Here is a 15,667-nt window from a genome sequence, read left to right as displayed (position 1 = left end):
GCCCTTGCACTGTCTTCTCTGCTATAAAAAAAAAAAGAAGAAGCGTCTGTGTTGTGTAATATAATAGATTCAATAAAGTATCATATATCCTCTATTGAGTTTCATTTCACATATTGACTTTTTTTCAGAGAGAGAGAGAGAGAGAGAGAGAGAGAGAGGGGGGGGGGGGGGAGGGATGAGACCTTCTTGTAAATGAATAATCAAACAAGACAAAACTTATAAACATTTATGAGTACAGAAAACTTAACAGCGGCCTCGCACCTCTTCTTTAGTCTGGGGTAAATCCTTCCGTTTTCTCTGAGGCGGGGCGGGGCTGGGGAGGGGGGCGAGCTGGAGAGGAGGTGGAACAGGGCAGGGAGCTAAGGGGGCAAGGGGTTGGGCTGGAGGAGCTGTGGGGAGGGAGGGAGAGAAAGGAGAGTGAGACTGAGTAATTACATCAGCAAAATAAAAATAATAATGATACTATTACTACCAATATTGTAAGGGTAAGCTGTTCCTGTGTATTATATTGTCTGTTTTTGTGATATTATTATTTTGATGTGGCTTCCTGTGTGTGTGTGTGTCTGTGTGTGTGTGTGTGTGTGTGTGTGTGATGAGGTAAGTGCGTATGATTATTGCGTTTAGATTGAGAGAGAGAGAGAGAGAGAGAGAGAGAGAGAGAGAGAGAGAGAGAGAGAGAGAGAGAGAGAGAGAGAGAGAGAGAGATGTGAGGGAAAGAAAAAAGAAAAGTTCTCACAATTTCAGAAGGAAGAAACACAGATCATTGCTACAAATTTTGAGCACACTGCATCGACAATTAATTATGTTACCGTTTGAGTTTCGTGTACCTGGGCAGACAAAATCAATGGTAGCAGGAGTGGGGAGCAGGGAGGAAGGAAAAAGACAGGGGGTGGGTGTTGTTAGTGTCAATCAGCGCGTCTCCCTCCCCTTTCCCTTACATAAGAACATAAGAACAGGGAACAAGAAAGGAGAATGAAGGAATGAAGGAAGGTAAGCATGTCTCCCTCCCCTTTCCATCACGTTAAAAAGAAAGGAAAATAGGGTCGAAGGCAGATAGTAAGTGGGTTTCCCTCCCTCTGTCCCTTTTCCCATACGTTAAATAAGAAAGGGGAAGGAAGGAATAAAGGAATGCAAGCACTTCTCCCTTCCATTTCCCTCACGTTAAACAGGAAGGGGTAGGAGAAACGGAGGCAGGAAAGCGGGTAAGTGCGTCCGTCCCGTTTCCCTTCCGCTAAACAAAAAGCGTATATAGGGATGGACGGAGGAAGGGAATGATGAAAGTTTTCGCGTCTCTCTCCGCCTCACACGAACCAGGAAGGGGAAGGAAGGGAGCTGTGAATCACCAAGCGCTTGACTGACCAAGAGGAGGAGGTTAGGAACTTACTTTCAAACGCTTTCGCCTTTCTCACCAAGTATTTCCCGAGGCCTCAAAGGAGATTAGTCGGGCCCTCAAGACTGTTTTCACATTCAACGTGCAGAAGCTTTATCAAACTATCACCAGGCTCATAAATCTACCCATGGAAATGCCCACAACCTCTACGAAAGCCTGGTGAAATAGGGGTGTAAGCGCTGAAGTGTTTTGAGATCATGGGCAAACTATCACCATGGAAATACCCACAACCTCTACGAAAGCCTGGTCAGTTGAGGGTGTAAGCGCTGAAATGTTTTGAGATCATTGGCAAACTATCACCAGGCTCATAAAACTACCCATGGAAATACCCACAACCTCTACGAAAGCCTGGTCAGATGAGGGTGTATAAGCGCTGAAGTGTTTTGAGATCATGGGCAAACTATCACCAGGCTCATAAAACTACCCATGGAAATACCCACAACCTCTACGAAAGCCTGGGGAAATGAGGGAGTGTAAGCGCTGAAGTGTTTGAGATCATTGGCAAACTATCACCAGGCTCATAAAACTACCCAAGGAAATACCCACAACCTCTACGAAAGCCTGGTCAGATAAGGGAGTGTAAGCGCTGAAATGTTTTGAGATCATGGGCAAACTATCACCAGGCTTATAAAACTACCCATGGAAATACCCACAACCTCTACGAAAGCCTGGTCAAATGAGGGAGTGTAATCGCTGAAGTGTTTGAGATCATGGGCAAACTATCACCAGGCTCATAAAACTACCCATGGAAATACCCACAACTTCTATGAAAGCCTGATCAAATGAGGTAAGCGCTGAAGTGTTTTGAGATCATGGGCAAACTATCACCAGGCTCATAAAACTATCCATGGAAATACCCACAACCTCTACGAAAGCCTGGTCAGTTGAGGGTGTAAGCGCTGAAATGTTTTGAGATCATTGGCAAACTATCACCAGGCTCATAAAACTACCCATGGAAATACCCACAACCTCTACGAAAGCCTGGTCAAATGAGGGTGTAATCGCTGAAGTGTTTTAAGATCATGGGCAAACTATCACCAGGCTCATAAAACTACCCATGGAAATACCCACAACCTCTACGAAAACCTGGTCAGATGAGGGTGTAATCGCTGAAGTGTTTTAAGATCATGGGCAAACTATCACCAGGCTCATAAAACTACCCGTGGAAATACCCACAACCTCTACGAAAGCCTGGGCAAATGAGGGAGTGTAAGTGCTGAAATGTTTTGAGATCATGGGCAAACTATCACCAGGCTCATAAAACTACCCATGGAAATACCCACAACATCTATATACGAAAGCCTTGTCAAATGAGGGAGTGTAAGCGCTGAAGTGTTTTGAGATCATGGGCAAACTATCACCAGGCTCATAAAACTACCCATGGAAATACCCACAACATCTATATACGAAAGCCTTGTCAAATGAGGGAGTGTAAGCGCTGAAGTGTTTTGAGATCATGGGCAAACTATCACCAGGCTCATAAAACTACCCATGGAAATACCCACAACCTCTACGAAAACCTGGTCAGATGAGGGTGTAATCGCTGAAGTGTTTAAGATCATGGGTCTAGAGAAGTGGCAACGTTGGTTAATTAGAAAGCATCGCATTTGATCAATACTACCCGAGCACAATGCAGCAGATACCAAGTAGTCCATGAAACTGAAAATGCAATGGGTAATTTTATGTAAAGAGAAGAAATATTGTGTTAGTGTTTAGTCATCCAAATATGTCGAGGGCGGTCTGGCGTAGGCTCCCGCGGGTCCTTTCCTCCCCTCTGCTCTGCCACACAGTCCCAAGACCTATCTCTTCCTCTCATATGTAAGCTATAGGTAACATATGAGAGGCAAAAATAGGTGTTGGGGCTGTGTGGCAGAGCAGAGGGGAGAAATGGGCCCGCGGGAGCCAACGCCAAAACGGACTCGACAATTTGGTTTCACTACAGTAAGTGGGGATTCGGGGAGGAACAGCAACGAAGGAAAGGAAGAAAAGTAAGATATAAAGTGCAGAGCTTACAGTAATGAGGTATAGGTTGTATGGGGAGAGGAAATGTTTGTGTTCGTGTCAGTAAGTGTGAAGGAATCGTCGAAGAAATAATTATGAAGAAGAGAAAGGAAAAGGATGAAATATATTGCTCAATCAACAGTAATGGATTCAGTTATATAAATAGGAAAAATATTATATAAGTCTTACGAACTAGTGAATTGGTCGAGAAAGGCGTTGATATGAACTAAGTTATTAAGGGAAGGAAAAGTAAGAAATATTGTACTAACTCAAAAATCACCCCAATATACAATCAATGTGCTAAGTTACAGAAAGATGAATGTTGTGTTGGTGTCAGATCGTGAATGTTGTGTCGGTGTGAGATCGTGAATGTTGTGTCGGTGTGAGATCGTGAATGTTGTGTCGGTGTGAGATCGTGAATGTTGTGTCGGTGTGAGATCGTGAATGTTGTGTCGGTGTGAGATCGTGAATGTTGTGTCGGTGTGAGATCGTGAATGTTGTGTTGGTGTGAGATCGTGAATGTTGTGTTGGTGTGAGATCGTGAATGTTGTGTCGGTGTGAGATCGTGAATGTTGTGTCGGTGTGAGATCGTGAAGTAATATGAAGTAAAAAGGAAAACTAAGGAAGGTATTTCTAACTCATAAATCCAGTAATGAGCTAAGCTATATAAAGAGAAGGACAATATGTGTACGTGTTAGTAAAATGTTGAAGGGATTGGGGAAGGAACGGGAAGCAAAGGACGGGAAAGCAAGATGAATTGGACCATGATAAACCGCTTGAGTCTAGGGAGATCGCTTGAGTCTAGGGAGATCGCTTGAGTCTAGGGAGATCGCTTGAGTCTAGGGAGATCGCTTGAGTCTAGAGAGATCGCTTGAGTCTAGGGAGATCGCTTGAGTCTAGGGAGATCGCTTGAGTCTAGGGAGATCGCTTAAGGCAGGGAAACACATCACCACCAACACCACCACTAACACCAACACCAACACTACCAGCACCACCACCACCACCACCAACAGCACCCCCAACCGCACCACCAATCATGCTAAATCAGTGCTTGGAGGGAGGAAGCATTAAGACATGGAAACACGGCATGCACCACTAACAGCCATAATCAATTCAGCTCACGCACTGGAGAGTTGAAGAGGGAAAGAAGAGGCGGGAGGGAGTGACTATTGTTGCTTCGTGTCTTGGTAAATAGCAAAAGGTTTCTGGTGTTATAGGAGAGCATTGAGAAGGAGGGAAGGAATTAACAACCCGAGGAGAGGTGAATGAGGAGAAGTGTTGCCTCTTTTTGTTATTAGTGATGGGAGGTTTAAGAGCAACGATGAGGAGTTAAGGAATAGGGAATGCAAGTGAAGAGGTGTGCCCTGAAGCTTTTTAGGATGTATAGATAAATGGCAAGTGACAACAAAGCCGCTAACAGCCCAGGCAAGGGAGTGTTAGGGCGGTGCAGGACGCGGGAAAGGGGAACGATACAACTTGCCTGTGGAGTGTGAGTTGTGCGTGGGAAGATGTTGTCCATGGTTGTGTGTAGGGAGAGTTGTTAGTGACTGGAGAGAGAGAGAGAGAGAGAGAGAGAGAGAGAGAGAGAGTATAGTCATATATTGTCCTGCACGGCCTCAGCCCTCGGGCCTCGTCACTCACCTCAGTGGTAGCCGCCGCCGCCGCCGCCGCCGTATCCGCTGCCGCCTCCGTAGCCGCCGAAGCTGCAGCACTTGAACTTGAACAGCCCCAGCCCCTTGCCCTTGCCGTAGCCGCCGCCGCCGCCGTAGCCCCCACCGTGGCCGCCACCGTAGCCGCTGCTGTGACCCTTGCCTTTATGTCCCTTGCCGTAGCCACCGCCGCCGCCGCCGCCATAGCCCCCACCGTGGCCGCCACCGTAGCCGCTGCTGTGACCCTTGCCTTTATGTCCCTTGCCGTAGCCGCCTCCGCCGTGACCGCCGCCGTAGCCGCTGCTATGGCTGTGGCCGCAGCCATATCCTTTACATTTATACCCTTTGTCGTAGCCGCCGCCGTGGCCACCACCGTAGCCACCGCCGCCGCCATAGCCGCTGCTGCAGCAGCCCTTGAAGAGGAAGCCGGGGTTCGGTCCCGGGTCGGCAAGGGCGGCCCCCAGCAGGAGGCAGCCCAGCAGTGCAGCGACCACCTGGGGAGGGAGGGAAGACTGTTAGTTGTGTGTGTGTGTGTGTGTGTGTGTGTGTGTGTGTGTGTGTGGTGAGCCTGCAGGAGGGTGGTGTGCCGGGTGTGGCATGGTGTGTTGTGGTGCCCCGCGGCCGGCATGCAGCCAGGCCGGTGTTGTGCTGCTCACCAGGTGACGCATAGTGTTGCTAGCTGACTCTCAGGCTTAACACTGACGAAGGCGTCGCCGCAGCCGTCACTATATACCCGCGTGTCCGAGGCGCCTCTCATGACGTCAGCACGGCGGGTCAACAGTGCGGCAGGTGGTGCGCCGCGCGGCGTGACGCTGACTACTTTCGCTCCGCGTGTTTAGTTTGCTGATGGCGCGAGGCTCGCCTGGCGCCGCGTCCCGAGGGGGTCAAGGGGCCCTGCCTCCGTTGCATCAGGCCTACCCCAACACTTGTGCGACCATACAGGTGAGACTGTGGCGCCACGACATAACCCTCCCCCCCCCATCCGCCACTCAGCTGCCAGGAGTGATGTAGGGGTCGCGGCTTGTAGCCACATGAAGCAGCAATGCAGCGCCGGGCGGTTAAGCCTTTCACTCTACGGACGATGAGGAGGCGCAGACAGGAAGAAGAAAATAGAGAAGAGGATACGTTAAATTATGTACAAAAGTAAATAAGTACTGATGGATTGGTATTAAAAAAAGATAATATAAAGCCAACTACTACTACTACTACTACTACCACTAATTATTACAGTGTGTGTGTGTGTGTGTGTGTGTGTGTGTGTGCCGAGCAGTGTCTCACGTGTCATCTTGTTGTTTGCTGATGAGTGCTGAGTGCCGTTAATACATCTTCCCCTTCCCCCCTCCTCCCTTCTCTCTCTTACCTTCTGATACCCTTCATTCCCTATACATACACTCTTCCACCTTTCCCATTCCCTCCCACCTGATAAACAGCTTTCTCTCCCTCCACCTTTTCCTTCCCCCTTCATCCCTTCCCTTCTTTTCCCCTCCCTTGCTCCCTCCTCTTCCCCCTTTTCCTCCCTTCCTGTATGGACACACGTTATCACCTTGCATCTTCCTACATTCCCTTGCTAACAGAGAAAGGAAAGGAGGAAAAAAAGGAAGAAAGGAATTAATACAAGACAAGCTTTAATCCCTAACTCTAATCCCTAACTAATCACTCTGCTTCCCTGCTTCACTCCCTCTCTGCTTACTCTCCCCTTCCTTCCCCTCTATCCGTACCTTACCTGCTTGCGCCCCCCCCTCGCCCCCCTCAACAAAGGCACTCGTCATGTTCACTAAGGTAAAAGAGACGTACTTATTTGAACAAAAGAACACGCTGCTTCACTGACCACGTTACTTTCGCTTTTCCTCGGCTCTCAACACTCTCATATCCCACAACGCAGAGAGAGAGAGAGAGAGAGAGAGAGAGAGAGAGAGAGAGAGAGAGAGAGAGAGAGAGAGAGAGAGAGAGAGAGAGAGAGAGAGAGAGAGAGAGAACACGTTATTATCTTTTTCTCATACCTCCCCCAGCATGTTATTATCTCATGTTTATAGAAAAAAATGTCAGAGTAAATATTTTGTGTTTACGAAAAAGAAATCAAAACAATTTTTTCTCTTAGCTCTCCCAGCATGTTATTATCTCATATCATGTTTATAGAAAAAAAAATTATGCTAAAGTAAATATTTTGCGTTTACGAAAAAGAAAAGAAATAACAAATTCAGAGGTTTATATGTTTTTTTTCCCTAAACATGACGAGCGTGGCGGAGTACTTCTTGCCTCGAGTCTGACTTACCTTTTAATAAACAACGAATCATCACCTCATCACCACCAACAACAAAAACAACAACAAATACCACCAACAACAACAATAACAACCACAACAACAACAACATAGAGGGTACACACGGATACACACTGCTATACAAGGAGTTCAACATCATCATCAACAACAAAAACAACAACAAACCACCTCCACCACCACCACACCACCACCACCAACAACAACAACAACATATAGGGTACACATGGATACCTGTCAGTCGGCTTATTCACGGCAGCTCCTTAGGCCTAGTTCTGGGTGGCGTATCAGCATTCCTCAGCCTTGAATTTACCTAACCTCCATTCATGACTTTCACAGCCGAATTTGCATTAGTTATTCTCACGTCTGCTTGTTTTGTTCCACTTGATTTGTTGACTTGTTCCACTTACTTACTACCGAGAAAACGAACGCCGAAACAGCAACAAAAAATAATGGTTACAATGTCCATTTTCCCAAACAATTCGCGGCTTTCACACCAGATTTGATACTGGTCTCATAGAGGGTGTTGTGGGTATTTACATAGGTAGTTTTATGAGCCTAGTGACATATGGTTTTCGTAGAGGTTGTGGTAGTATTTCCAAGGGTAGTTTTATGAGCCTAGTGACATATGGTTATCGTAGAGGCTGTGTTAGTATTTCCAAGGGTAGTTTTATGAGCCTAGTGACATTAGGTTTTCGTAGAGGTTGTGGGTATGTCCAAGGGTACTTTTATGAGCCTAGTAACGATAGGTTGTGTTAGTATTTCCAAGGGTAGTTTTATGAGCCTAGTGACATAAGGTTATCGTAGAGGCTGTGTTAGTATTTCCAAGGGTAGTTTTATGAGCCTAGTGACATATGGTTTTCGTAGAGGTTGTGTTAGTATTTCCAAGGGTAGTTTTATGACCCTATTAACATATGGTTTTCGTAGAGGTTGTGTTAGTATTTCCAAGGGTAGTTTTATGAGCCTAGTGACATAAGGTTATCGTAGAGGCTGTGTTAGTATTTCCAAGGGTAGTTTTATGAGCCTAGTGACATAAGGTTATCGTAGAGGCTGTGTTAGTATTTCCAAGGGTAGTTTTATGAGCCTAGTGACATATGGTTATCGTAGAGGCTGTGTTAGTATTTCCAAGGGTACTGTTATGAGCCTAGTGATATTTTGACAAGGCTTCTCCACCATGAGCGTAAAAAAAAACATATAGAGAACCCGATTAATCTTGTTTGTGGTCTTTGGAGATATTGTTTGTGAGAACCGAAAGCGTGTAAGAATATGGGCCTCATAGATAGATAGATAGATAGATAGATACTTTACTCAGAGCTTCACTTCTCCACCAAGATGACGCGTGGGCTTACCAAGATTTACTGCAGGTCGTTTGTCGCGGGCACCAAGCCATGACGGGGGGCGGTGCTGTGCGTGCTGAATCTGACAAGGCTGTCCCAAAGACTCCTGCATCATTTCCTGTGGCTGCTGCTGTTGGGTGCTTCAATACGCCTCATCTTACTCCTACACAGACGAAGCTCCTTTTCCTCTTTCCTCCCTCTTCTTCGCTCTTTTCTCCTCTTCTTCCTCTTCCTCCCTCTCCACAAACTCCGGTAATCTTCTCTTCCTTCTCTTCTCTTTTCTCCTACTCTATCCTTTCTCCTCCTTTCCCTTCTCTTATTTCCCTCGTTATTTACCCTATTTTCCCTCTCATCTGCTTCCTATTCTCTTTTTTCCACACCTTCGTTTTCCCTTCTCTCCTTTCTCTTGCTTCTTTCTTTCCTTCTTCCTTTATCCTCTTCTCCCTATCCTTCGCAACCAGCAATCTGTCCTATCTTCTTTTTTTTTACAACAAAGGAGACAGCTCAAGGGCACAAAAAAGGAAACAATAATAAAAAAAAGCCCGCTACTCGCTGCTCCTAAAAAAAGAATCAAAAGAGGTGGCCGAAAGAGAGGTTAATTTCGGGAGTCAATTTCTGCCTCCTCCTCTTTCACCCATCCCATTCTTTTAATTTTCCCTTCATCTCTCACCTGTCCTTCCCTTCTTTTCTCACTCTCTCTCTCTCTTTCTCTCTCTCTCTCTCTCTCTCTCTCTCTCTCTCTCTCTCTCTCTCTCTCTCTCTCTCTCTCTCTCTCCACTGGTTCCACAACCCTCTTTTCCCTCCTCTTTTCCCCTCTTTTATCCTTTCCTTTTCCTCTTTGCTCCGTTCTGTGTTATTTCCTCTCCTTTTTCTTCTTTTTTTTTTTTTTTACAGCAAAGGAGACAGTGCAAGGGCGTAAAAAAAGAAAAGAAAACAATAATGAAATAAAAAACCACTACTCTCTCTTCCCTCCTCACTTTCCCTGTTCCTTCTTTCAATGTTTTTTTCTTTTTCTCCTCTTTCAGTCCCGTGTTTGTTCTCTCCCACAGCCTCCTCTGCCATCCTTCCCTCTTACTCCCGGATCTCTCCTCACTTCCTCTAGTTCTTGCTGCTTCACCAGGCTGCTCTTCCTCGTCTCTCCCGCCTAAGATATCAACCCTCACCCCTTCTTACCTTCGCTTCTCTTTCCATGTATGACTGAGTGAGTGGCTGACTGACTGACTGATTGGTGGGATGTAATGGGAGGGACAGACAGACCACAAGCTCCTACAAATATGCATACATACATTTTTTTTTTACAGGACCGGAAGCAGCTCAAGGGCAAAATAAAATACTGAGAAAAAAAACCCTTGAATCACTGCCCCTATAAAAAAGAGTGTAGAAGAGTGGTCTGAAGAGAGATCAATTTCGGGAGAAGTGTCTCGATACTCTCTTCTTGAAAAATTTTAAGTCGTAGGCAGGAGTAAATACTGACGATGGAAGATTGTTCTAGAGTTTACCAGTGTAAGTGCTGAAAGAATGAAGATGCTGGTTGACTCTTCCATAAGGGATCTGGACAGTATAGGGATGAGTTAGGGCAGAAAGTCGAGTGAAGCGGGGCCGTGGGAGTGGGGGAGACATGCAGTTATTAGCAAGTTCAGAAGAGCAGTCAGCATGAAAATATCGATAGAAAATAGAGAGGCAACACACACACACACACACACACACACACACACACACACACACACACACACACACACACACACGAGCAGCTGTTATGAACGTGTAAATCTGTGTGGAGGAAAAAAATATAAATGTAATCTGTAAAATCGCTCCAGATTGGCCCCTCAAATCACCTCTCCATTTTTTTCAAGTGCGTGTGAGGGAGAAGGGTGGGGCGTTAACTAGCCCATTTCTCATCGCTGCGGCACATGTGTTTTGGCGTTACTTCCGTATCAACAAAGAGTGTATATGATCTTCAAGTGTTGCCTCAGGACCGCACTGAAGGGAGATATGTCTGGGCGTCGCTTCCGTGTTTCAAAATACTCTTATAGTGTTACAACAGGTACATAAAGGTAAATGTAGATCCTTTCAGACGGTGAGGGAGGGAAGGTGGAGAGAGAATCTGGGGGGGTGAGAGAAGGAGGAAGAGGAGAAAGAAAGGGAAGGGAGGAAAAATGGAGAGGATATCCGGGAGGTGAGGGATGAAGGGAACATGAGCTTTTATTTTTATATTTTTTTAGTGAGAGGAAACGGCTCGAAGGCCTTAAAAAATCACATATAACAAAACAACACCAACATCTGCCACTTAAATAAATAAAGGAAAGTGAGAAAATTGGGGGAATTTTCACACTAAACATGAGATAAAGATACACAAGAGGAGAGTATCAAGACGCCGCTCCCTCCGAAATTGACCGCTTTTCTGACACTTCTTATTCTTTTATCTTTAAACTGAGTTGCGTCTAGCGGGCTTTCTCTTTGTTGTTTCTTGTTGTTATTGTTGTTGTCGTTGTTGTTGTTGTTGTTGTTGTTGTTGTTATTCTTGTCGTTGTTGTCCTTAATTTGTTTCCTGTGGTGTAAAAAAAAAAAATAGAGGGAAACGCTAAATTTGAAGGAATATGTATATTTTTTGCAACAAAAGAGACAGCTCAAGGGCACAAAAAAGGAGACAATAATAAAAAAAAGCCCGCTACAATAATAATAAAAAAGCCCGCTATATATATATATATATATATATATATATATATATATATATATATATATATATATATATATATATATATATATATATATATATATATATACACACACACGTTTAAGAAAAAAAAGATACCGTTACACAAATATCAGAGAGAAAAGAACACATTTTAAGAAGTGGCTGCCAATTCTTGCCTCTGAGTGAACACACTTGTAATGAAAGGAATTACCAAACGCGAAGGAATATAAACACATTAAACAAAATAGAAAGTTGCAAAAATCACAGAAAGGAAGAACGTACATTAAGAACGGTTGCCAATCCTTGCCTCTCTGAGTGAACGCAGTTGTAATAAAAGGAAAATAAAAGACTAAATCGAAGGAGTGGACGGACATTAAACAGAAGATGAAGTTGCACAGAATCACAGAAAGAAGAGCGTAAAAAACCAGGGTTGTTTGATTTAAATCAAGTTGATTTAAGTCAAGATTTAAATCAAATGATTTAAAAAAAAATCATTGATTCAAATCAAGATTTAAATCAAATGATTTAAAAAAAAATCATTGATTCAAATCAAGATTTAAATCAAATGATTTTTAAAAAAAATCATTGATTCAAATCAAGATTTAAATCAAATGATTTAAAAAAAAAGCTGATTTAAATCAAGATTTATACTATTTGATTTTTTTTGTCGTTGATTTAAATATTGATCTTTTTGGCGAGCAACAACAGAAAATGAAGAACTAAACAAAGAAAACACTAACTTTGATGATAATATTTTCCTTGGCAGCTTCACAAAATTTTTACCTGAGCTGGTTACTTCATTATATATATATATATATATATATATATATATATATATATATATATATATATATATATATATATATATATATATATATATATATATATATATATATATATATATATATATATATATATATATAGATATTTTTTTTTTTTTTCCGACAGCCACACTCGGTCCGTCCAGTGTCCTGGAGCAAAACAAAACACTGGCCGCCTTTCTCACGGTATCTTGCTGAGGCAGAGTGATGGTTTCAAAAGTATTTTACAACATGAACCACATATTCTTTTATGTTGCCAATTTCCAAATCATGAGCCAATACATTTAGAATGTGTGCACGGCAACCATGGGTTAGCAACTTCAGTTCATTTGCTTGTTGTAACTGTTTTTTCATCGTGTTGACATTGGCCGCATTAGATCCTTAAGTCTATCCTCATATAGCAAATTTCTCACCCGTAAGATTTTTTATGCCTCCATGGTGTAGTGGTTAGCGTGCCTTGCTACGAACCCGCGGCCCTTGGTTCAAATCCCAACCTGGGCAGTCTGCGTGCCGCTCACCAGCTGCTCATCCTCCCTTTCGGGCTGGTCGATAAATGGGTACCTGGGGAAACCTGGGGAAGGTACACTGTGGTAACCCGGATGTCACACCGGCCCTGTCCTGGGGTGATAGGTTCTTCCTACCAATGGCTCAAGGGCCAGTGTCACGGAGATGAGCACTACGGCCACGCTCCGCTGCAGGGTATGCCCCATCTTTACTCTTTTGATTGGTCCCAGCCAATTGTGGCGCAGGCAACTGTTTGATAGTGCCGCCATCTTGCTCGGCCAATCTCCCCCCCCGAGCTTCACTTGGTCCTCTTTAGAGTTTCGCTGGAGTCCGGTTGATGAACAATCATGAGGACAGCATGTGGGTAGCCTTGGACCCCTCCAAACACTCAAATTAACTAAAGAAAAGCTATTAAAAGGGACAAAAAACACCAAATACAGGAAGTGGCAGTAAAGGAAATATTTGAAATACATAAACACCTCTATTTTTCAAAGAATCACTTCACATACATACATGGATCATCCACAGCCTTTTCTGATACTTTCATTTGAAGCTGCTGTCATCTTTCTTTGTGCAATTTCAGTGAGGACATGTCCAAAACGTGACATGATCTGGTTAGACTGTTAAGAGACTAGACAGAGTTGTGGTGTGGTGTGGTGCTGGCCAGTGGCTGGCTGGCTGTGGCTGGTCAGTCTTAGGACTGGCTCACACAGCCAGCCAGGTTACTTATTATGATGGAATATGATACAAGAATACTCCAACAAGTGTATGAAACTAATGTAGAGAATATAGAGGTTTACATTGATTTAATAATATTCATTAATACAAAAATCGATTTAAATAAAAAAATCCGATTTTTTTTATTTATTTAAAAAAAAATCAACATCCCTGTCAAAAACTAATTGCCAGTCCTTGCCTCTGATAGTGAACGCTGTTGAATAAAAAGAAAAAGAAAAGATTGAATTAAAGGAGTAGACGGACATTAAACAAAACATGAAGTTGCACAAAATCACCGAAAGAAGAACATATATTCAAAACCAGTCCCCAATCCTTCCCTCTGAGTGAACACAGTTGTAAGAAAAGGAAATGCCAAAATGAGGGAACATACACATTAAGAGAGATTACATTGAAGGAAGAACACATAAAAAAAAATAGAGAAAATTGCCCCAAATCACGTAATGTAAGAACCAACATTAAGTAAGACCTGGCCGCCAATCTTCGCCTCTGAGTGAACACAGTTTTAATAAAAGGAAATGCCAAAATGAGGGAACATACACATTAAGAGAGATTGCAAGGAAGAACACAAAAAATAGAGAAAATTGCCCCAAATCACGTAATGTAAGAACCAACATTAAGTAAAACCAGTCCCCAATCCTTCCCTCTGAGTGAACACAGTTGTAATAAAAGGAAATGCCAAAATGAGGGAACATACACATTAAGAGAGATTGCATTGAAGGAAGAACACAAAAAATAGAGAAAATTGCCCAAATCACGTACAGTAAGAACCAACATTAAGTAAGACCTGGGCGCCAATTTTTGCCTCTGAGTGAACACGATAGTAATTCTTAGCGCTGGCTGGCACTCGCTGATGACTGGAGGGGGGACCGCGAATAGGAGCTTGATAAATTACACAGAAGGCAACTATGTGTGTTAGTGTGTGTGTGTGTGTGTGTGTGTGTGTGTGTGTCATAATGTGCTCAGTACGCCTTTGTGGTAAATGGGAGCAGTGGTTGTGGTGGTGATGATGGTGGTGATGGTGATGGTTGTGGCGGTGATAGTGGTGATGGTGGTGATGGTAATGGCGATGCAGCTATTATGGTAGTTTGTGTAGTTTTGCCAACAACTAATTTCTTCACAACAGCATAACGGTTCGGGCGCCTGTTTGTGTGGTTAACCTTCCGTCTTTCCTGTGCGCTGTCCAAGTTACTAACACCACCAGCCATCAATGTCGGTCCCTTCCTTTAAACCCCCTCACTCTCCTTTTCTGTTTCTTCCTTCCATGCCTTCTCTACCCTTTCCTCCCTCTCCTTATTCGCTCGTGGTATTTTTCCTCTGTAATTTTCTCTCCCACCTCGTTCATTTTCTTCCCTCCTCTCTCTGGCACCTCCTTCTCTTCCTCCTTCAAATTGTCTGCACTTAATATATAATGATTACATATTGTTTCTTTCAGTGGTTTTCTGTCTAGACCACTACAATCCTTGCTCTCATTTACCACAAAGGCGTACTGAAGAAAACGTTATGACACACACACACACACACACACACACACACACACACACACACACACACACACACACACACACAAAAGGAACGGCCAAGATTTACAAAGAAAAACTATGCAACAAAAAAAAGTGTAATTAGGAACGCTTAATGTAAAGGAACACACACACACACACACACACACACACACACATATACGCACACACACACCGGTATAACACCTGCTCAGTTCTTAATTCCTTTCAGTTTCCGTTACGCTCCTTTACGGCGAGAGTGAAATTGCAAGAGATAGTCCAAAGGGGTGAGGGGTGAGGGAGGGGTGGAGAGGGGAGGGGGGAAAGGAGGAGCGGCGTGACAGAAAAGAAAGGAAAGTAGAGGAGAAGGTGGATGGGGGAGGAGAAGAAGGGGGGTCTTTTCCATACGTGAAGTGAGTGTAGGGGTGGAAGGAGGTAGGGAGGGCAAGGGTAAAGAAAGGAGAGGGAAGGAAGGTGAAGGGGAAGAGGGGAGAGAAAGGAGATCGAGGGAAGGTGTTGAGGAATGGATGTAGAAGGGAAAGAAAGGATAGGGAAGGATGGTGAAGATGGAGGAGAAGAACTGGGAGTGAAGGATGGAGGGATAGGAAAGAAAGAAGAGGGAGGGGAGGTGAAGAGGTTGAGGAAGGGGGGCCCGGAGGATATCTCATTACACCTAGTGAGGGAAATTAGGGAAGCAAGGAGAGTGAGGAAAGAGGGGAAAGAAAGGGTAGGAAAGGAGGGAAGGTGAAGAGGCGAGG

General features: G+C 44.0%; 1 protein-coding gene across 1 annotated transcript; it reads right to left on the bottom strand.

The window, feature by feature from the left end:
* Nucleotides 1-212: 212 nt before the first annotated feature.
* LOC126986684 (keratin-associated protein 6-2-like) lies at nt 213-5,784 on the bottom strand. Its single transcript, XM_050843038.1, has 3 exons — nt 5,697-5,784; nt 5,033-5,534; nt 213-389 (listed from the first exon to the last, which is right to left on the bottom strand). Exons 1-2 carry the CDS (start codon nt 5,706-5,708, stop codon nt 5,034-5,036), a joined length of 513 nt encoding a protein of 170 aa, XP_050698995.1. The 5' UTR covers nt 5,709-5,784; the 3' UTR covers nt 213-389; nt 5,033.
* Nucleotides 5,785-15,667: the final 9,883 nt, after the last annotated feature.

The sequence above is a fragment of the Eriocheir sinensis genome, chromosome 62, assembly GCF_024679095.1.
Source record: "Eriocheir sinensis breed Jianghai 21 chromosome 62, ASM2467909v1, whole genome shotgun sequence".
NCBI lineage: Eukaryota > Metazoa > Arthropoda > Malacostraca > Decapoda > Varunidae > Eriocheir > Eriocheir sinensis.
Note: the sequence above shows the minus strand (reverse complement) of the source record. Positions and strands in the feature narration are given on the sequence as shown.